This window comes from Fringilla coelebs, assembly GCF_963513975.1.
Source record: "Fringilla coelebs genome assembly, chromosome: 25".
Classification (NCBI taxonomy): Eukaryota; Metazoa; Chordata; class Aves; order Passeriformes; family Fringillidae; genus Fringilla; species Fringilla coelebs.
In genome coordinates this window covers 5,821,229-5,841,835 of record NC_140051.1, presented here as the reverse complement: position 1 = coordinate 5,841,835, position 20,607 = coordinate 5,821,229, and the positions used below count along the sequence as shown (strand labels likewise).

The following is a 20,607-nucleotide window of genomic DNA, read 5'->3' as shown; positions in this document are numbered from 1 at the left end:
ATTTAATCCCTGAGTGTTCCCTCCTCCACACACAATATTTTTTTGGCTAAAGGAGGGGAAAATAAACTGCCACTCCCCTGTGATCAAAGCTGGGGGGTTTGGAGCTGGGGAAGCCAGGCAAGGAGCAAGGTTTGATATTTCATCTCCCACTGTCTGCAACGCCCCAGACCATCAAACATTCATAGGGGCGGCTGTGCCGTAACGCAATGCCAAGGGGCTGGAGCAAGCCAGGGGGATTTGGGGGTGCACATGGTGAGGGGGATCAGGGAACACCCAACAAAGCCTGGAAAACTGCCTTCCATCTCCCATCTCCCTCACTGATTCTTTAATTAGAATTACCAAAATCACACTGTTAATACTAAATGTGCAAATTCCCCACAAGGAGGCTTGAAATGCCCCAAAGGGTTAAAGCTGGCAGCAAGTGACTGCAGAGCCAGGGCCAGGCCCCCTCCTGCTACCACCAGGTCCTGCTTCCACCTCTGGCTGCACTCTCATCACGTTTTGGTCACTTTCTGTGCCCGTTCAGGTCAGGTTTGGATAGAAATCTGGATGAGGAGAGCAGGGCGCAGGAGCCAACCCGATAATTGACACCATTGTCAACACTGACCTAACTGAACCTCACCTGCAAGGGTTGATATATTTCAGAGAATTTTGGTAAAGGAGCCACCCTGGTGATTACAAACAATTTCATTTATTAAAGATTAACAAAGGCACAAACACAGGCCAATCCCTGAGTCCAACTTCTGTCCTCACGCTGCTGGGACCCCAAACATTTGTGTTTCAGACCCCTGGGGTCCAACCTCTCTCCCTCACCGATGGGATCCTGAACACTTGGATTTCGGAACCCCCGGGGGTCCAACCTCTCTCCTGCACCGCCGGGACCCTGAACACTTGGATTTTGCCCCGGGATCTGGGGGGCAGCAGTGGATTCCTGCTGCCATCTAGCGACACAAGGTTCGCTCCAGCCTCTCCTCAGGCAACACAACAAAACTCAACAGCTTCAGGATACATGAGAACCGGGAAGCCTTCCCCTGTAACTTTGCCTCCTGTTTAGAACTACAACTTGGATTTGGGAGAACGAACCCCTGCTCCTCACTCAGCTGCAAGCTTCTCCAGCTCGTCCATGTCGTACGGATCCAGCTGCTTGATCGTGGTCTCTGTAGGAAGGAAAGAGCAATTGTTGGGATGGGAGGGCAGAGCTCGCTGCCCTGCACGCTGTCCGTGCCACCTGAGTGCCCCACGCCAGCTGGGAAGCTCCTGGAGTGCTCACTGCAGCACTTCCCTCTTCAGGGAAATCAGCTGGGAGGAAGTGCAGGGGAAATGGGGTCAGCAGGGAAATCAGCTGGGACAAAGCAGGAGGGGAACTGGATCAGGGCAGCAGGCAGCAAGCACCAACAGCAGCCCCGCAGCAGCAGCGTGCAGAGCTCAGCCTCTGATGTGCCCCCGCTCCCTGTTCCCACCTCCACAGCCACGCAGGACAGGGAGGCTCTGTACCCTCCAACTGCAAAAGCACAACATGAAAAGCACAAGGCAGATCGCTAGGGGGTCATCCTCACACTGCCTCCTTCTGCCCATGGCTGTGGTTGGGCTCATCCACATGCCAGTTGTTCCAGCTGCTCATTGCTTCTACTCCAAGGCAACAATCTTTGCCAGAATGTGTGGCTCACGTCTTCTCTGCCTGGGGTCTGCCTCAGGCTCACTCCAGGTTCCAAGGACAGGTGGATATTTGAAGGAACCAAGAGGGCTGAGTGGCTCTGAGGCTGGAGATGTGGAAGGGAAAGTTTCCTGCCCATCAGAAGGCTTCTATAACCTTCTTTCCTCTAAAAATCACAGAGAAAACAGGCACTGGGATTCAAAAAACCATCAGTGCAGCCCTGGCATCTGGCAAATCCCATGAAAATCCTCTTGATGTTAGCAAGTGACAATCAATTTCCACTCAGGAAAGATTTCCACAGCTGCCACCTCCTCTCCCACAGCCAGGGCTGAGCTGAGCTGGGGTACCAGATCCCCTGGGACAAGTGCTTGCAAGGAAAGGCAGAAAAAATGCCTGAAAGAGGGAAAAAAAGGTGCTGAGGCATTCTGGGTACTGGTAACATCCCTTGCAACTTGCACACAACCTCCAGGGCTGCTTTTTGGGAAATTTGCCAGCTGGGGAACAAAAATCCCCCTAAAAGCTGTATCTGTCACCCGTTCCCAGCGAGATGAGCCCTGGGGAGGGGAGCAGCCTGACAAGGACTATTTGCCAACAGGAAATGAGCTGGAGGGGATCACAGTCCCAGCCCTGCCCCTGGGAGCGCTGGATCCGTGTGGATACTCACGGAAATACTCCTCGATCTTGTGCACCAGCTGCACGGTCTCTCTCTGCACCACGCTGAAGGCGATGCCGCGGTGCCCGAAGCGTCCCGCCCTCCCAATGCGGTGCAGGTAGGTCTCAAAATCCGGCTCGCCGTCCTGATCCACGGGCAGGCCAAAGTTCACCACCGTGGTGACCTGCTGCACATCAATGCCTGGAACAGAGGGGAAGGATCCTCTTGGATACCTCGTCCCACGGGATCTGCTGCTCAAGCCCACGTGGAAGAAATGCCTGGCGCATTTCAGGCCACCAGAGGGGCGCTGGGTTTGCCAGGATACCTCTGGCACAGACGTTGGTGGCGATGAGGACCTTCTCCTTGCCCTCACGGAAGCGCTGGATGACGCTGGCCCGCTGCACCACCGTCAGCTCTGCTGTCAGGATGGCCACTTGGTGCCCGTCCCGGCTCATCTTCCCCGACAGCCAGTCTGCCAGCCTCCGGGTCTGCACACACAGGGAGAGGCTGAGGCCAACAGTTCCCTCTCCAGAGTCCCCTGCCCCTTTAGAGGGAGCTCATGGCAGTTTTCAACACTCCCTTGGGGTCTGCTCCCTTGTTTTGGAGGTCTTGAGAGGAGCCCACTGTGCCCACACTGTAAAATGACTCCTTTCTGCTATTCCAAACAGGAGAGGGGCAGTGCAGGGCTCTCCCAGGCAGGGCCCTTACCTGGCAGAAGATCATGACCTGACCGATGGTGAAGCTGCCATAGAGGTTGCAGAGGGCCTTGTACTGCTCATCTGAGCTCTGGCACACCATGAAGTACTGCCTGATGTTGCTCAGGGTGAGCTCCTCCTCACGCAGCTTGATCACGATGGGGTCGGGGATGATCCGCTCCGCAAAGGCTCGCACTGGCTCCTTGTAAGTGGCTGAGAACAGCAGCACTTGGCAGCTCTTGGGAAGAGCCCTGGGGCAGGGAAAAAGCTCTATCAGCCCCGGAGAGCAGCTGCTGCTGTCCAGGAGAAGGACAGAAACCCTAATTTAAACTGATTTTGTGTTCCCTTCAATGGAAAGGGAAGCGAAGGTGGCTGATAAGAAAGATGGAGAGGGACTTTTTACAAAAGTCTATAGTGACAGGAAAAGGGGGGAATGGCTTCACACTGAAAGAAAACAGTTTTAGATGTTAGGAGGAAGTTCTTCCCTGTGAGGATGGTGATGCCCTGGTATAGGTTGTTGCCCCATCCCTGGAAGTGTTCAAGGCCAAGCTGGATGGAGCTCTGAGCAGCCTGGTCTAACAGAAGGTGTCCCTGCCACTGGGAAAGGGTGGGAACAAGATGGGCTGTAAGGTCCCTTCCAACTGAGGCCATTCTATGGTTCTGTGAGTCAATCCAAGGCTTTAACAGCTCAAAGGAAAGCTAAATAAGGTGAAGTGTCTTCCTGTGTGCCCAGTGCACACAACTGTACAGAAAGACAGACTTGAGGACAAGCCTCTTTGGCACCATGGGCACACTGTACAGCCCTTTGGTGAGACTCTTTTAAAGCTACAGAAGAGAAGGGAAAGCAAGGAATCAGGACAGCAGCTCTCAGCAATCCTCACCTGTGGATGCGGATGCTCTGACAGGAGAGGCCCTGCGTGTCGATCATGATGTCGGCCTCATCCAGCACAAACAAGGAGATCTTTGTCAGGTCCAGGATGCGTTGTTTGAAGCACCAGTCCAGGGTGGTGCCCGGTGTTCCGATGATGATCTGCTCCTCCAGCACTGTGCCCTTCAGAACTGCAAGGAGGCAAAAGGCATTTGGCTGCCTCCAGGCATGGAGCTCTCTGCTGCTCTGTGTTTCCCCTTGGCTTGCTCAGACTCTGGCTGCTCAGTGATGCCTTCAAGGGGTCATCATGACACTTCCCTACAGCCTTGGGGCATGGGAACCACCCCCATATGGGAAAAGGGAGTCTGCAAGCAGCCAGTGATGATGGAAAAGCCTCCTCAGCAGGAGAGGGGGACAGACACTACATTATTGCCCTTCATGGATGTCTGGGCAGTCCCCGGTAGCTCCAGGCTCTAAGAGAGGATCCCTGTGCTCCCTCCCTGTGTCTGCAGCAGTGCTGGGAGCTGTGCTGGGCTGGACTCACCTCGGTTTCCCCGGACAGCGTAGTTCACCTTGATGTCAGTGCAGAACTTCCCAATGGCGCGCACCACCTGCCCGATCTGCAGAGCCAGCTCGTAGGTGGGAGCCAGGCAGAGGCACTGGCAGGAGAGCAGAGGAAGGAGCTGTCAGGCTCAGGATGGGGTAGAGGAGCTCAGGAGCATCCCACAGCACTGAGGCACAGGGGATGGGGCAGCATGGCACGGCTGGAGGTTCAGGAGCTGGGCTGTGCTCCCAGCTCCAGCCAAGGGGACAGAAAGAAGCTGCTGCTGCTCTTTTTGAGGAGGAAATGAGTCTCTCAGAAGCGTGGTGCAGCTTGTTCCTGTGCCCTAGTACAGCCACACTGTCCACACATACAAAAAGAGATCTTACATGGCTGGAAACAGCTGGCAAAGCTGGTTCTGCACCCAGAGAGGGGATTGGGAGTATCTGACCACCAGAAACCAGCAGTGTCTGCAGCTGCTCCTGAAAACCTGAATTCCAGGGAAACTGAAGCCTGGATTGATCCCCTCTGGCAATCCTGAGGTGGGCACTGTGCTTTTGCTCCTACCTGCCATTGGGCCCTGGTGGTTTATCATCCCACTCCAGTGGGTAAAGTCACACAGGAACTGGGACAAAGCCCAGAGCTCTGCCCCTGGCAGTGTCCTGGGCGCTTGGGCCAACCCCTCCTGCAGCAGCTCTCCCTGTCCTGCGTTACCTGCGGGTATTTCTCGCTGGCACTGGCTCTGCTCAACATGGCCAAGACAAAAGCTGCTGTTTTCCCTGTCCCTGACTGGCTCTGGGCAATCAGATTTTGGGGCCTGCAAGGCAAAAGCAGCTTAGTGCAACGCAGGGGTCGGGGTGTTCCTGCCTGGCACCGCAGCCCCGCGAGGAGCCGGGGCTCAGCCGCCTCCGCCGCGTTCTACTCACGGGTACGCCAGCATGAGTGGCAGAGCCTGCTCCTGGATTTTGGATGGTCTGTTGAAGCCCATCATATAAACCCCCTGCAAGAGCTCCTTCTTCCTGTGGAAACAAAGCATTCAAGTGCCCACGTGAAGGAGGCTGATGCAGTGGAGCATGGTGGGGCCGGGGGCTGTGGCAACTCACAGGGGCAGCTCCTCAAAGGTCTTGATGGAAAAGAGTGGGGAGCTGGGGTCTCGCTGCAGGATCTCCACGTGCTGCTGGGACTCCACCAGGGACGTGTGGATCAGCTTGTTCATCAGTGACAGCTCTGCCAGTGGCACTGGGAAAGGCAGCAACTCCGTAAATAAAACAAATGGAATCACAGAGTCATTAGGGTGGGGAGGGATCTCTGGAAATCATCCAGTCCAAACCTCCTGCCAAGGCAGGGTCGACTGGAGCAGGTGACACAGGAACGTGTTCCTGTAGGTCTGGAATGTCTCTAAGGAGGGACAATCCAGGACCTCCCTGGGCAGCCTGTCCCAGTGCTCTGCCACTCCATGTCAAGAAGTTCTTCCTAATGCTGAGGTGGAACTTCTTGTGTTTTAGTTTACAACAAAGGGCTTGTAATAAGAATCCTCTTCTCTCCCCAGAGGATATCTTATTGTTCGGTGGGTTCATTGGAAACACCGCAGGGAACATCCATTATTTCAGACTTACTATCACCATACTCATAAATGAGCATCTAAACACACTGCACTGAGCCCTTCCCTCCTCTTGATTAAACACCCTCTTGATTAAGTTACGGCTAAATGCCGTGGGCCGCCCCTCCCTCGGGACCCCGCGGGGGCCGGTCCGCGCTCGGCGGGGCTGGGACGCTGCTGGCACCGAGACCCCCCCGGGACCCACCTCTCTCCTCGTCCTCCGGCTCGGGCCGGAGCGCGGGCGGCGCGGGGGAGGCGGGGAACAGGCCGAGCCCGCGGGCCGTGCCCCGGGCGGGCCGCTCGGGCCAGCGCAGCCCGGGGCAGCGGGAGGCCGAGCGGCGCGGTGCGGCCCCGTGCCACGGGCAGCCCGGGCCGGGGCCGGCGCCCGCCGGGCCGAGCCCGCGGAGCCCGCGCTCCGCCCCCGCCATGGAGCCGTCCCACAGTGCCGGCAGCGCCGGATGGGGCGGGAACATCCGGCACCGGCGGCGGCGGGAGCGGGTACGGCCCGGGGAGCCCGGGGCGGCCGCGCGGAGCGCTGACCCCGCGGTTGGGTGGGCGTCCTTGGGGTGCTGGGCACCGGCACCTCGTAGGGCGGGGAGGGGCCCCTGCTGCACACAGGAGCTCCGCAGGGTGCCGGCGCTCGTCCCTGTAAGGGGCAGGGGGCTCCTGGGGCACAGAGCCTGTCGCGCAGGGTGCTGGGAAGCCCTGCGGAGCTGGGGACAGGGACCATGGAGGAGGGAGAGTCCCCTGCTGGACACAGGGACCGCGCAGGGTTCCGGGGCTGTGTCCCCCTCCCCGTAGGACGCTGAATCCTGGGACACCGAGAGGGAAGGAGGTGTCCCCAGGGTGATGGAGATGCGGGGATCCCATGGAGTTCTCGGGGGTCCCTGGGGTGTTGGGGTACAGGGACCCCATAGGGCAGTGGAGGTTCCCAATTGCACAGAGGGATCCTACATGGTGCCAGCACTGGTCCCCATAAGATTTTGGGTGTCTCTGGGGAATAGAGACTGCCCTATAGTGGGCATGGTTGGGTCCCTGGGGACTTGGATGACAGGGACCCTGCAGAGCAGGGAGGGTCCTCTGCTGCAGTCGGGGCCCTCACAGGCTCTGAGAGGGGAGAGAAGGGGCCCTTGGGCACTGAAGGAAAACAGGGAGGCTGTAGGGTTGGGGTGCTGTCCTCCATAAAGAGTTTGGGGAGGGTTTCAAGCATTCTGGGACACAAAGATCCCTTCACAGATGGATGAGGATCCACAGGGTGCTGGAGAGTCAGAGACCTCCAACTTGGAAGGTCCCTCAAGATGCCAGAACCCCTTCACAGTGCAGTAACAGCCAGGTCTTCAAGCTTCTTTGTCCCCCATCTGGGATCACCTCCCAGGGAGGTTCAGGGGAGGCTGGGCATAGAATTCCAGGCTGTAGCTGTCACATGCTTCCCATCATCCTGCTCCCTTTTCCAGCTATCCCACTGAGCTTTTGGGAACCCTTTCCTGCACCAGAACTGCCACCTTTTCAGTCCATTCCCATATCTTGGAAAAAAAATTAACACTAGGAATAGTAATAAGACTACTAGTAGTGCTAATAATACCTTGCTTCCATCATAAAGCTCCTTTATTTTAAAGATGAGGTAAAATAAGGCAGAGGCAGCAGAGTTAGGTGATGCAGAGATAAGTCTGGAATAATGGATGTTGCCTGTAGCGTTTCTAATGAACCGACAGAACAATTAGGAATCTTTGCAAATGCTTTATTGAGAAAGATACTGCCGAGACATTGCAAAGAAAACCTCCTCCACACCAAAACTTAAGCTGCTTGAAGTGCACCAGAGGGATTTTCCAGATTACAGAGGATGTTGAGGAGAAGAAAGCAGCGGGGCTGTGGCTCTAGGAGCTGGTGTTCCGGCGGGGCATGTTGCAGTGGGCCAGGTCCCAGCGCACGCCGAAGCGCAGGGAGTCACGCTTCTTCGTCGTGGGCACCTCGTACCTGTTGGGGACAAGGTGCTTCTGCGCCCGGCGCGGCAGCCCCGACTGCAGCATCTGCGTCCGCATGGCCCAGCGCAAGCGCTGATGTGAATCCTGCCCGGGAAAGCGGAATCTTTCCCAGTCTTGCTTGTAGGCATTAAGTCTGGCCACTGGGTCCGTTCTCTTCACTCTCTCAGCCTGTGGAGCAATGTAAGCGGGCACCCTGGGCGAGCGCCCACGTGGCGCAGAGCGCTCAGATACAGTGTCGCTCCCAAAATCCCCCAGGACAGAGCGGGGCCTGTCCTCAAGGAACCAGTCATCATCCTCATCATAGTGCAGGAAGTCTTCCAAGGTGCCACTGGTGGTCTCTATTTCCCCTTCAGAGATGGTGTCATCCCCATAAGTCCTGGAATGCCCCTGGTGCCATGGATAGGTTTTTATGCCTGACTTGATGCTCGGTGACTCCTCGGAGACCTCCACCCTTCCATCAGGTCTGTGCCTCAGCACCTTCCTCTTCATCGCCAACCTCCTGGTTTCCCTCTGATCCATGGGAAGGTCTGGCATTGTGCCAGAAGCAATAGATGAGTCAGCATAGAGATCATCCTGGAAATACGGTGGCATTTTGCTGCATCCCTCCCAGAAGCTCTGCGGGCTCAGATCAGCTGCCAGCTGCTCCTTGCGCTTTGCTCTTAGCACCTTCTCCATGGTTCCCACCAAACTGGGTGGATTCTGCAGAAAAAGAAACCAGGGTTAGTTTTTTGCCGTACATTCAATTTGGCTAAAGATATCAAAGGGGTTCTGATGCTCGAGTTTTTGGGTTCAGGGGTATTGATTTAAGTTGGGGGTGTCCTCAGCACACTGTTAAACCTCCTGCTGCCAGCAGAAGGCTCTTCCCTACAGTAATACCAACACAACCCCTAAATTCTTGCTAGAAAACGACACTAAAATTACATGATAAATCAAGTTTCAAAACAGAGGGCAGGTTCCATGCACTGGGTGAGAGATTAACGGTCTTTCCTTGTACCTCTGCTTCTAAACCCACAATATTTAGTCACAATTTAATCAAGAGACATCCAAGAGGTTGTTTTACTTCCAGAGGAGGGAAGGGCTCAATGCAGTGTGTTCAGATGCTCATTTATGAGTCTGGTGATAGTAAACCTCCAGCCCTGTGACAAAAAGGGATCCAGACACAGATTCCTCTCTCAGCACAGGTTTAGGATCTCTTTAAGGCAATTTGAAAAGCCGCAAGTGTTGCTGGTGCTGCTGGGATCAGGGGAGCAGATGGCGGGGCGGGATGAGTGGCAGCCTTCAGCACGCTGTCTGCAGCGGGGATGCAGGTGTGAAAGTGACAAGGGCTCCGTGACGGCTCGCCGTGAACGTGCTGCTGCTGACGGAGCAGATCCCATCAGCTGGGGGAAGAGGAGTGATTGAAGAGCCCAGAAAAAGAGATTTGAGTGAAATGAAGCTGCCCGAGCTAAGCACCAGTGGCCCTGCCCTGCCTGTGCTCCCCTGGGAACACCAAGGGGCTTAGGCAATAAAGACTGACTGTGTTGGTAACAGTTACTTTGCAGAACAAGCCTAGAGATCTAATAAAAACCACATAAAAATGCAAATCCACCTTTCTTTTTTTCCTCTGCAGTCCCCAAGGATCCATCAGCAACAAACTGACATTCCAAGGTGGTGACTATGGCTGAGGAGAGCACGGCTACTGACCATGAGCAGCTCCTGAGGAGGGTGCAGGAGCTGGAAGTGGAGGTGAAGCGGCTGCAGGAGAAGCTCCAGGAGGACAAGGAGGGTACTGGGAGAAGAGAGGCTCCTCCAGCCTCTGGGAAAGCCAGGAAACGCCAACAACGGCCCTTTGATTTCGGTGCCCACAGCCGCAGACACGTGGCACTGCGCATCGCCTACCTGGGCTGGGGCTACCAGGGCTTTGCCAGCCAGGAGAACACCCCCAACACCATCGAGGAGAAGCTCTTTGAAGCCCTGAAGAAGACGCGGCTGGTGGACGACAGACAGACGTCCAACTACCACCGCTGCGGGCGCACGGACAAGGGTGTCAGTGCCTTTGGGCAGGTCAGCATCTCCATGGGGGTTCCTGTCAGTTTTCCTGGGTGGGATGGAGTTCTGATGGGATTACTGCTTGGATTTGTTCTTTAAAAGCCAGCAGCTCTTAACCCTGGAAGTGAACCTGGCAGTGGATTCCTGCATGTGCAATGATGATTTCAGACTTTTGAGTCCTTTTTAGTGCCATTTTCCCCCCATATTACTTGTTTTCCAGGGTTCTGTTTTAAGAGGATAAAAGGTGTTTTAGACTGCAGATTCCCCAATAGCTTGGTGATGCCCTGCCCTCAGCAGGGCCCTCTCAGCTGATTTAACTTGCCAACCTACAAAAACCCAAGATCGCCAGGAACCGGCTCACTTCCTGCAGCATCAGGCAGCTGAATTCCTGCACAGAAGGGTCTGAGGGGAGCTGCAGCCAGCGGAAGGGAGCGTGGGAGTGGGAGCTGGAGGGAGGGAAGCAAGCTGGCCCGCTCGGTGGGCATGGAGCCATCAGGCTGGCTGAGACGCTGGGGAGAGAGCAACCTTGGTGGCTTCACCATAGGGCTGGTTCTCCTTTCTTCCCTCCCAGCACAGAAAGCAAAACTGGCGTAGGTTTAACTTCAAATGGCTGCTCTGCTCTCCTTCACAGGATGAACTAGATGAAATCAGGGCATTTGGTACCTTCTCTTGCACCACTTCAGCACACAGCACCCACAGTGGGAATGAACTTGTTCCCACACCAGGCTTCCCAGCCAGCCAGGCTGTTACTGCCTTCAAGTCATCACCTCCAGCTTGAGAAAAAAAAGCACATTACAACCCTGTGACTAAAGATGAAGCCGTTCTGAGACTGTGCTACGTAGGCAGCCTGCAACTTTCCCTGTTTTATTAATGGAATCCATGGCATCTGCTCGGGTCCTCAGAGGCACTCACAGCTCTGCCATGGCAGGATTGCCTGACTGAAGCCACCTTCATCTGTAGGAGATCCTGGATTTATTTCCCAGAGGTGTGGGAAGACTTGGCTCCACATGCTGCTGCGCCCATCTATCCGCACTCTAATCCTGGCTTTCCTCATTTCTGCAGGTGATCTCCCTGGATCTCCGCTCCAGCCTGCCAGAGGGACAGCAGCTCAACGGCCATGAGGGTGAGGGGCAGCAGGAGGAGCTCCGCTACACCCACATCCTCAACAGGGTGCTGCCACCCGACATCCGGGTGCTGGCCTGGGCCCCCGTGGGGCCAGAGTTCAGCGCCCGCTTCAGCTGCCTGAGCCGCACCTACCGGTACTTCTTCCCCTGCGCCCAGCTGGACGTGGCCCTCATGGACACCGCGGCCCAGCGCTACGTGGGCACCCACGACTTCCGCAACCTCTGCAAGATGGACGTGGCCAACGGGGTGCTCAACTTCCAGAGGACGATCCTCAGCGCCAGAGTGACGTGGGTGGACAGGGGAGGAGAAGCCAGGCCACGAGATCCCTTCCAGCTGTGCCAGTTCGAGGTGACAGGACAGGCATTCCTGTACCACCAAGTCCGCTGCATGATGGCCGTGCTCTTCCTCATTGGCCAGGGCATGGAGAGCCCGGATGTCATTGATGAGCTGCTGAACGTGGAGAAGAACCCTCGGAAACCACAGTACAGGTAGGGATTGGTCTGCAAAACCCAACCCGCTGCTCTTCAGAGCAACAGCTGTGCCTGGAGTGCTGCTGGCAAGACATGCCAGCACATGAAGCAGTCTCACGCATGGAAACAGACTGCCAGTGGCCTCACTGGAATGTATCCACAAGGATCTCTGTTTTCTTGCTCTTGAGCGAAGTTTTGATAGCTGTAGTCCTTGGTATTTGGTGAAAACTAAGTTACTTTTTACTCAGAAAGGAAGTTCCATGAAGGTTAGGGCTGATTTTGGCAGATCCATTGTTCTTGAGCCTTTCTGTGGTCCCTCCTCCTGTCCTTGTCCCTAGCATGGCGGTCGAGTTCCCCCTGGTCCTGTACGACTGTGAGTTCCCAGACCTGCAGTGGCTCTATGACCCAGAAGTGCAGGGCTTCAATGTGACACACTTGCAGCAGCTCTGGGCCAGTCATGCCATCAAAACCCACGTGCTCCGGGACATGTTGGCAGGGCTGGATGCTGCTCCCGTGGCCACCAGAAAAGGTAAAGGGAGTATGGGGGGAATAACTTGGAATGCATGCTGACAGACAGCAGGGTTAGATGGGATATTGCGAAGAAATTCTTCCCTGGGAGGGTGGGGAGGCTGTGGCACAGGGTGCCCAGAGAAGCTGTGGCTACCTCAGGATCCCTGGCAGTGTTGAAAGCCAGGCTGGACAGAGCTTGGAGCAACCTGGGACAGGGGAAGTTGTTCCCGCCCGTGGCAGGGGGTGGAACGAGATAAGCTCTAAGGTCCATTCCAACACAACCATTATGGGATTCTGGGAATTACAGAGGATTAACTGCTTAAAAAAAAAAGAAAAAGGAAAAAAAAAAAAAAAAAGAAAGGAGGGATAATTAAATGTTGTTTTTCCATGATGTCACAGGTCCAGAGAGCAGCCTGGTGCCCTGGGGTGAACTGCAGCCCCCACTCTACAGCCAGATCAGCGGCTTTGTGGAAGGGGTCCAAGCCCGCACCTACAAGCCCCTGCTGGCCCGGCCCCGATGCGAGGGCCTGGAGGCCCGGATCGAGCACTTCGTGCGGAGGGGCCGCATCGAGCCGCCCCAGGGGCCGGGGCTGCCGGGGGACTGGGCCGCGGAGCCCCCTGAGGGCAAGCGGGGCAGCAGCGGAGCCCCCGAGCAGCTGCCCAAGAGGATCTGTATGGACACCGAGTGACGGGGCACCTCGGCATGGGGGCAGCAGACGCTTCAGCCGTTTTTAAAATTACTGTAATAGGAAAACCAAAAAAAAAGTGCTTTTTCAGTGCTATTTTTTATAAATCTCAAGAAAACCGGCGTAGCGGTGTTGTGTTCTGGTTTGGGGGCAGTGGGAGATGGCTCAGCGCCCCCAGCGCAGTGAGGCAGCGCTGAGGGGATGGCTGAGGCGATACGGGCTGAGGCTATATGGGCTGGGGCCCCCCCACCCCTCGCTCCCCGGTACCTCCGGCCCGGCCACACCGCTCCCGCTGCTCCGTTGAGAGACGCAACTGCCGCCGAGGTTTAAACACCCCCGCGTGCCGCCATTGGCCAGCGCGGCTGTCGCTCATCAGGCGGCACCTTCCCATTGGGCAGGCCCTCCGCGGTGCTGCACCCGCGGCGCCGCCATTGGCCGGCAGAGGGACGTAGAGAAGGAAGTAGAAGATGGCGGCGGGTGGCGGCACGGTGAGGCGCTGTTGGCGGAGTGGCGTGGGGCTGGCCCGGGCGGCGCGTGGCGTCTGCGGGAGCGGACGAGTGACGGCGGCTCTGCGGGCGGAGGAGCTGGCGGAGCGGCTGCGGAAGAGCGAGGAGCAACAGCGAGAGGTGAGCGGAGTGCGGGCTGCTGGGCCTGGGATCTCCGGACTACAACTCCCGGCGTGCACAGCGCGGGCGGGCACGGAGCGAGACTCGCGGGTGAGGGATCGGCTGGGACGGGAGAAAACCCGTCCAGTTCCTCCCGCTGCCCAGGGCAGGGACAGCCATCCCTAGACCGGGGTGCTCCCAGCTCCTTCCAAACCTGGCCTTGGGCACTCCCAAGGATGGGGCAGTGCCTTAGGCAACTTGTGTCAGCGCCTCACTACTCTCACAGGGAAGAATTTCTTCCCAGTATTCCCTCTAATTCCGGGTTTTGCCGGTGTGAAGCTATTCCCTCTTATTCTGTTCCTCCATCCCTTGTCTCCAGTCCCTCTCCAGCTCTCCTGGAGCCCCCTTAGGCCCTGCAAGGGGCTCTGAGCTCTCCCCAGAGCTTCTCCCCTCCAGGTGAGCACCCCCAGCTCTCCCAGCCTGGCTCCAGAGCAGAGGGGCTCCAGCCCTTGGAGCATCTCCGTGGCCTCCTCTGGGCTCCAGCAGCTCCAGCTCCTTCCTGTGCTGGGACCCCCGAGCTGGAGGCAGCTCTGCAGGTGGGGTCTCACCTGGGGGGCAGAGGGGCAGAATCCCCCCCTGCCCTGCTGCCCAGGCTGGGGATCAGCCCAGCACAGGGGGGTTCTGGGCCAGGGCCTGTCCAGCTCTCCCCCACCTGCACCCCAGGAGATTCTCCCAGAGTTGCTCTCCATCCCTTCATCCCCAGCCTGGATTGAGCCTGGGGCTTGCTCTGACCCAGGTGCAGTACCTGCCCTTGGCCTTGTTGAACCTCATGAGATTCCCCAAGGCCCCTGAATGAGCTTGTCCCGATCCCTCTGGATCCCAGCCTGTCCCTCAGTCATGGAGCAGGAGCACAGGGAATGGGAGCACGTTGCTGCAGGTGCCAGTGCAGGTTTGTGTGAGAGCCAAGAGCTGTTTAAACCCCAGCACTGGTGTCTCCTTCTCTCCTCAGATCCCCAAGGACCCGACGCAGCGATGGCTCCGGGAACTCGCTGCAATGAGCCAGCAGCTGCAGCAGGTTCACCCCAACGTCCTGGCCAAGATCCTTAAGCAGAGAACTCTATACCAGAATGAGGAGATTGTGGTGATAGACAAACCTTACGGGCTCCCTGTGCATGGTGAGGGCGAGTGGGGAATGGAAATGGCTCCGTGGTGCTTATGGGATCCTCTGTCTCTGCCCTTCCTGTGCTGGGGTTTCCCTTCCCAGGGAGGGTTCCAGGGCTTGGTCACTGTCAGATCTCGGCCTTCCCCTTGCATTTTGGGGTGATTTAGGGTGTGTGGGGAGTACGAGAGGTGAGACTCCTTGCTGCCCTGGGTCACACAGGCGGCCCCGGCATCAAGAACTGCATCGCTGATGTGCTGCCCATTTTGGCCAAGATGCTGGAGAACATGAAAGCTGAGCCACTCCACCTCTGCCACCGGTTGGACAAGGAGACCACAGGTGTGATGGTGCTGGCACGGAGCAAGGAGGCAGCAGAGAAGATTCGTCTGCTCTTCAAAACTCGTCAGGTGGAGAAGATCTACTGGTAGGAAAGGCTTGAGTGAAGATGGGGCTGTGAAAGGCCTTTAAAAAAAGGGTGAGGGGACAATCCCTGGGGTCTGGGAGCTTTGTGGAAGTAGAGGGGTGTTGCTTATCTTCCCCCTTCAGCACCATTTAATGGGACTGGGTCGTGGGAAGAGGGGCTGAAGGGAGAGTTCCCCTCCTGCGAGAGCAACACCCCGCAGACCTCTGCTTTCCCGTTCCAGGGCAATTGTCCTGGGGGACCCGGACCCTGTTGAGGGCGTTGTGGAGATCCCCATTGTGGAAAAGGAGGTGCAGAGCCACCAGTCCCACTACAAGGTGAGTCCTGTGTTCCCTCGGCCGCCATTCTGGCCAGGCAGCCCCAACATCCCCTCCTGTCTCCCCAACTCCCCCTCTCACCACCCTTCAGATGACGCTGGCTCCCAACTACCGCCTGTGTCCGGAGGACGGCAGGGTGGTGAAGGTCCGCGGGAAGCGGCACGCCGAGCGCGCGGTGACGCGCTACCGCCGGCTGGCCGCTGCCTCCGCCTGCTCGCTGCTGGAGCTCCAGCCCATCACCGGTGAGTGGGGCCTGTCCCAGGGCTGGATCTGCTCCCTGTGCAGCAAGCAGCAGCTCTGGAAGGGGGAACTAGTCGTTAGACAAGACTAGAATCATTTTTAGGACAAAGCTCTGGGAATGAGCCCTGCTGGGGCGATGCTTTGTTACCGAGCTGTTTGCTGGTTGCCAGCGATTTCGGCATGGCTTTGTCCGGCACTGAGGGCGAGGCCTGGCCCAGCTGGATGTCACCTTTCTCTTCTTCCCCTTTTCTCCTCAGGGGTGAAGCACCAGATCCGGGTTCACCTGGCCTATGGCTTGGGATGCCCCATCCTGGGGGATCACAAATACTCGCACTGGAGCAAACTGGCACCCCAGGTAAGGCAGGTCTTGCACTGGGGGGGCAGCTGGAGCTAGATATGGCCCCTTGTGTCCCCCAGCTGCTTGTGGGCTGGGGATTTCAAGTCCCAGCTGAAAAGCTGCAGTTTTGAAGAGAACATTTTCTGTCCTTGCTACAGAAGCTTCCTGAGCTCACCCTGAGGAGGCTGAAGCTGGAGCAGAGCAAGGCTCGACACCTGCCCCTGCACCTGCATGCCCACCGGCTCTGCCTGCCCTTGGGCCAGCCCTTAGACTTTGTCTGCAAGCTGCCCCTCTTCTTCCAAAAAACCCTGAGGAAGCTAGAGCTGGACATCCCCAAGGACTGATGAAGCAGGACTGGAATGGTGCCATGTATCTCTGCATCTCCAGCACATGACAGCAGCTGTGCCCACCTTGGTGCCAGTGGTGGGGTGAAGCCTGCAGTCTCTGTGCTGGTGCTGATGTTGCTGGATTCAGAGTTGGTGCTCACATGTGCTTCTGGCCCAGGAAAGCAGCTGGACACAATGAGGAGCCTCTAGTAGAGACAAACAAGGCTGGGTGAAAACTGGGCTTTGCCTGATTTGTGTTTTAAACTTGTGTCTGGGCAATAAAAGTTCCAGTTCCATTGAGGGAAGATGGTGCGTGTCTCTGTGCTCTAGCCAGGTGGGACTCAGTCCCTGTGTAGGTTTGAGCAGAGCTGGTTGCAGCCCCTTGCAGATTGTGGAACTGTCACTTGTCTCTCCAGAGTTGTTTAGCTCAGATTTGGAGAGTCCCTTCACTGGAAAATCCATCGAAAGTGCAATTTGGCAGTGGCTCTGGTATTTTTTTTGCTGTGCTGAGACTGCACAGGGAGTTCCTTGGCTTGGTTGGGCTGAGCAGCTCTGAGACTGCCCCTGCTCTGTGCTGCCAGCAGCATTGGTGTGGGTTTCTCAGTGCTGTGGTGCTGGGAAACTGTTCTGTAACTGCTCCTTCAGTTACCCTATTCCTTATTTTTTGAACCCCTTATTGAGGTCCCCTGCCCTTGGGAGTTTTCCTTAGAGCCAGATTCTTCCCCCTGTGCCCTGAGAGGGAGGAAAGAGGAGGGATTGCTGATATGGGGAATTGCAGCTGATGTTCTATCTCAAGATTACCTCATTTGGTGTCTCCTGACCCGTCTGAGGAGCTTGGGGCTGGGCAGGAGGATGTTCTCTGGCCCCTCTGGCTGGTTTGGGTGCTGGAAAGGGCTTTTCATACCCGCCAGGGCCACTGTGTATCTGGCTAGGGCTTCTTGCTGTGGGAGGGCCCAGTCTCCTGGCTCCCTGCTCAAAATAGCTGGGGACTCCCATGCCCTTGGGCCACAGCGCCAGAAATCTGTTGGCTGATGAGAGAGGGATGTAAAACCACGGGGAGCCAGGAGCGGCTGCGGCCGGGCAGGAACGCTGCCCTGCAGGAATGCTGGCAGGGAGGAAAGCTGCTTTCCCAGCCTGCTGCCTTCCCCAGTCGCTGCTGCGGCTGCTGGGGTGGGTTTTTCTATTTCTGTTTGTGAAAAGGCTTCCCCTGTAATTACGAGGTGATTTAACGCCCTGCCTGAGCTGTCGTTCACAGCTGCTGGACACATCGCTCTGCAGGCTCTCGGCAGGGGCTCCTCAGCCCGGCAGGGACTCCTCAGCCTGGCAAAGTCGCTCCTCGAGCCAGTCATAGCCCAAGCAGCCCTCATCAGTCTCTTCCTCCCTTCAAAATGTCCCTCTCGCACACGGCTGCTGAGTACATGCTCTCTGATGCTCTGCTCCCGGATCCCAGCAGTTCCCGAGCCAAGGGCTTGCGGCTGGAGCTGCCGAGCGATCGCCTGCTGAAGTTTGTCACCGTGGGGCTGCCCCTCTTCCTCGTCTCGCTGGCTTTCGCCCGGGAGTTCTCTGCTGGTGAGTTGTGGCTTTTCCAATGTGTTCTTCAGGTTGTGGGCAATCACCACTGGTGGTCTGGTTGTTGTGGCAAACTCCTTGTATTCTTGATGGTGTTATGATCCAAAGTGGAACAGCCTGGAACAGTTTTAGGAGCTGTTCTGCCTCAGGGGTGTTTATTGATTGTTTTTAATGGATCATAATTCACTGGGAGAGAGTGGGAACAGCTGTGCTAACCCCAGGAGCAGCACTGAGGCAATGCCCAGCCTCAGCTGCTCGTGCCCAGCACCTTTGGGTGCCATGGGCTTGTTTCCAAGGAGGAGGAAGAGGAGGAGAAGGGTGCCAGCAGCATGGAGAGATGCATTGTGACCTCAGGCTAAATCTGGCCTCGGACAACATCTAACTGCTCTTCCTGAGGACTTGGTTTTACTCCAGTTTCTGGCTGGTTAGTCTATAATTCCTTACACTGTGTACACACTGCTACACACAAAGGGTTTGTGTTTGGGAAGACGGAAAAGTCCTGGCTAGAAACACAGCAGCTCCAAAATGACCAAGAAAAAGGCTTTTTTTGATTCAAAGCAATTCCTGAGATATAATTACCCTCCTGTAAGGCATTTGCTCGTGGCTTTGAAGTGTTCCTCCACCCTCCATGGCTGAGATTTGCTCTCCTCCTCCTCACCCCAGGCTCCCAGATCAGCTGCTTCTCTCCCACCAACTTCACGGGAAAGCAGTCTGCCTACACCGACACAGCTTGCTGGGACTCCCTCATCCACCATGGCTTCGACGCCGAGGGACGTGCCATCACCAAGTCCCTCTGGGCTCTCAAGGTAGGGTCAAAGATGGGTGCCCCTGCATCCCATCTGGATGTCCACAGCAAGAGCGACTGCACATCCTCAACGACCATTCGTGTTCCTTGCCCAGGTCTTCCCCTACTCGCTGCTGGTGGTGGCGGTGCTGATGTACCTGCCGTACCTGCTGTGGCGCTACGCTGCTGCCCCTGCCCTGCACTGCGACCTCCTCTTCATCATCGACGAGCTGGATAAATCCTACAACCGCTCCGTGCGCCTGGTGCAGCACATGAAGAAGGTCCAGGAGGCCAGTGCCGAGCCGGAGCAGTTCTGGGAGGAGTACCAGAGGTGAGGCCAGGCCAGGTCACCGTGGCCATTGGAGTCCCTCCATGTGGTGCTGTGGCTGCACCCAGGATGGACCAGGGTGAAATGGGGGGTGGCTCTCACTCCTCCTGTGTCCCTCCACCCCCAGGGCCCGCCGGGAGAGGTATTTTGAGTTCCCGTTGCTGGAGCGGTACCTGACCTGCAAGCAGCACGCCCACGCCCTTGTGTTCATCTACATCCTGAGGAACCTGCTGCTGCTCCTCTTCTTGGCTGCCACCTGCCTCTACCTGGTCTTTCTCCACCTTAACATCTTCTTTCAGGATGAGTTCAGCTGCTCCATCAAAACAGGGTTGCTCGAGGCAGAGCCGCACATCCCGTCGCTCATCCCTTGCAAGCTGGTCTTCTTCTCCGTGTTTCAGCTCATCAGCCTCTCAGTTGGCAGTGTCTATGTCCTCCTCATCCCCGTTGTCATCTACAACGCCCTGCAGCTCTGCCAGTGGGACAAGGGACTGCTCTCTGTCTATGAGATGCTGCCTGCCTTTGACCTGCTCAGTCGCAGGATGCTCACCTGCCCCCTCAACGACCTCAACATCATCCTCCTCTTCCTCCGTGCCAACATCTCCGAGCTGACCTCCTTCAGCCGCCTCAATGCCGTCAGCGCCCTGAGGGAAGCCACTGCCAACAAGGAGGACATCGATACTGTCATCGACTTCATGACACTGCTGGCTGGGCTGGAGACCACCAAGCCCAAACACCAAGCTTGCTCCCCCGAGGCTGAAGGCAGCACAGCCCTCTCCAATGGTGCAGCCCTAGGTAGGCTTTCTGGGTAGAGACCACTTCTTCCCTCTTCTCCTGGCTCTCACACCATAAGATCCCACCCTCGAAATGTGGCTGGACCACCCTAAATCCTTTGCCAAGACCTTAAGGGGTTTGGGGCATAGCTGGGGGTCACAGTGAGGGCTGACAAATCCTGAAAGGCGTTCTGGCATGCAGAGTGTGATGCTACTTCGATCCAAGGTGTGGGCAGGGGTTGCTATAGGAACAGCAAGCCAAGAGATTGCTGCTTAAATCCAAGCTCTGGGCAAACTGCGGGGCTGGGAGGGTCCCTGTTTTTGGCAGCTCATCCTGCTGGGAGTGGGGTTGGGAGTTTTAAACCCTGGGGGGCTGATGCCAAGGATGCCATGCCCGCCCCCTTCTCCCATTCGTAGGGTACTGCTGGGCACAGTGGTGCTGTGTGTGGAGATGGAGATGGGTTCCAAGATAAAACCACATTCCTAGGACCTGCACTGCTCCCTCTCCCATGTGCTTTGGGTTTTGGGGAACTGGATGCCTCCTCTGGGGTCTCACAGGGACCCCTGGCACCCATGACAAGTGGTTTGCAGGCTGTGTGAGACAGCCCAGCCCCACAGGTAGGAGCTGAGAGGCCTGGGTTTCACTCCTGGCCCTGAACACAGAGTCTGAATTATGGTTAAAAAAAATCCACAGACTGAGCTGGAATCTGCATCCTCGTTACTATGGCAACCCAGGACCAGCACAGCTGGCTCCTGGGCCAGTTACTCAGTGCTGGAAAAAACCCAGATCCTGGTCTGCCATTGCCCAACTAATTAACTGCCTGCTCTTCCCTCCTTGCCTAGAACCAAAGCCTGGAGTGGAAACGATGGGAAAAGCCTCACGGGACTCACTCGGCTCCGCCTGACCCAGAAGGAGGCAGCAGGCAGGAATCCTGTGATC

At 56.8% G+C, this 20,607-nt stretch overlaps 5 protein-coding genes across 10 annotated transcripts; 3 read left to right on the top strand and 2 right to left on the bottom strand.

Moving 5' to 3' along the window:
• Positions 1-712: 712 nt before the first annotated feature.
• Positions 713-6,499, bottom strand: DDX25 (DEAD-box helicase 25). 5 transcript variants are annotated; one of them, XR_014616740.1, is made up of 11 exons: positions 6,216-6,495; positions 5,514-5,649; positions 5,337-5,429; positions 5,125-5,227; positions 4,414-4,528; positions 3,883-4,060; positions 3,015-3,252; positions 2,632-2,794; positions 2,319-2,507; positions 1,557-1,760; positions 713-1,157 (listed from the first exon to the last, which is right to left on the bottom strand). XR_014616740.1 is itself a non-coding variant. In XM_084221381.1 (10 exons), the coding sequence occupies exons 1-10, from the start codon at positions 6,481-6,483 to the stop codon at positions 1,093-1,095; spliced, it is 1,548 nt and encodes a 515-aa protein (XP_084077507.1). In that variant the 5' UTR covers positions 6,484-6,498; the 3' UTR covers positions 713-1,092. The 5 variants fall into 5 exon arrangements, 3 of the variants coding, with proteins under 3 accessions (XP_084077507.1, XP_084077506.1, XP_084077508.1); XR_014616741.1 differs by lacking the exon at positions 6,216-6,495 and having other exon boundaries at positions 5,510-5,613; XM_084221381.1 differs by lacking the exon at positions 1,557-1,760 and having other exon boundaries at positions 6,216-6,498.
• Positions 6,472-12,870, top strand: PUS3 (pseudouridine synthase 3). 2 transcript variants are annotated; one of them, XM_084221383.1, is made up of 5 exons: positions 6,472-6,508; positions 9,602-10,035; positions 11,083-11,633; positions 11,954-12,144; positions 12,525-12,856. In XM_084221383.1, the coding sequence occupies exons 2-5, from the start codon at positions 9,649-9,651 to the stop codon at positions 12,812-12,814; spliced, it is 1,419 nt and encodes a 472-aa protein (XP_084077509.1). In that variant the 5' UTR covers positions 6,472-6,508; positions 9,602-9,648; the 3' UTR covers positions 12,815-12,856. The 2 variants fall into 2 exon arrangements, with proteins under 2 accessions (XP_084077509.1, XP_084077510.1); XM_084221384.1 differs by lacking the exon at positions 6,472-6,508 and adding an exon at positions 8,636-8,711 and having other exon boundaries at positions 12,525-12,870.
• Positions 7,772-13,202, bottom strand: HYLS1 (HYLS1 centriolar and ciliogenesis associated; the record flags this gene model as incomplete). The annotated part of the gene is given in 3 exon segments (XM_084221385.1): positions 7,772-8,691; positions 13,079-13,117; positions 13,119-13,202. Coding segments are annotated over 3 exon segments (930 nt in total). The 3' UTR covers positions 7,772-7,884.
• A 76-nt stretch (positions 13,203-13,278) lies between these two features.
• Positions 13,279-16,452, top strand: RPUSD4 (RNA pseudouridine synthase D4; the record flags this gene model as incomplete). Its single annotated transcript, XM_084221517.1, has 7 exons — positions 13,279-13,437; positions 14,426-14,591; positions 14,798-14,999; positions 15,220-15,313; positions 15,405-15,555; positions 15,811-15,908; positions 16,049-16,452. 7 exons carry the CDS (start codon positions 13,279-13,281, stop codon positions 16,232-16,234), a joined length of 1,056 nt encoding a protein of 351 aa, XP_084077643.1. The 3' UTR covers positions 16,235-16,452.
• A 1,152-nt stretch (positions 16,453-17,604) lies between these two features.
• On the top strand, positions 17,605-20,572 carry PANX3 (pannexin 3; the record flags this gene model as incomplete). Its single annotated transcript, XM_084221558.1, has 5 exons — positions 17,605-17,785; positions 18,449-18,591; positions 18,686-18,900; positions 19,025-19,689; positions 20,511-20,572. 5 exons carry the CDS (start codon positions 17,605-17,607, stop codon positions 20,570-20,572), a joined length of 1,266 nt encoding a protein of 421 aa, XP_084077684.1.
• Between the last annotated feature and the right edge of the window lie 35 nt (positions 20,573-20,607).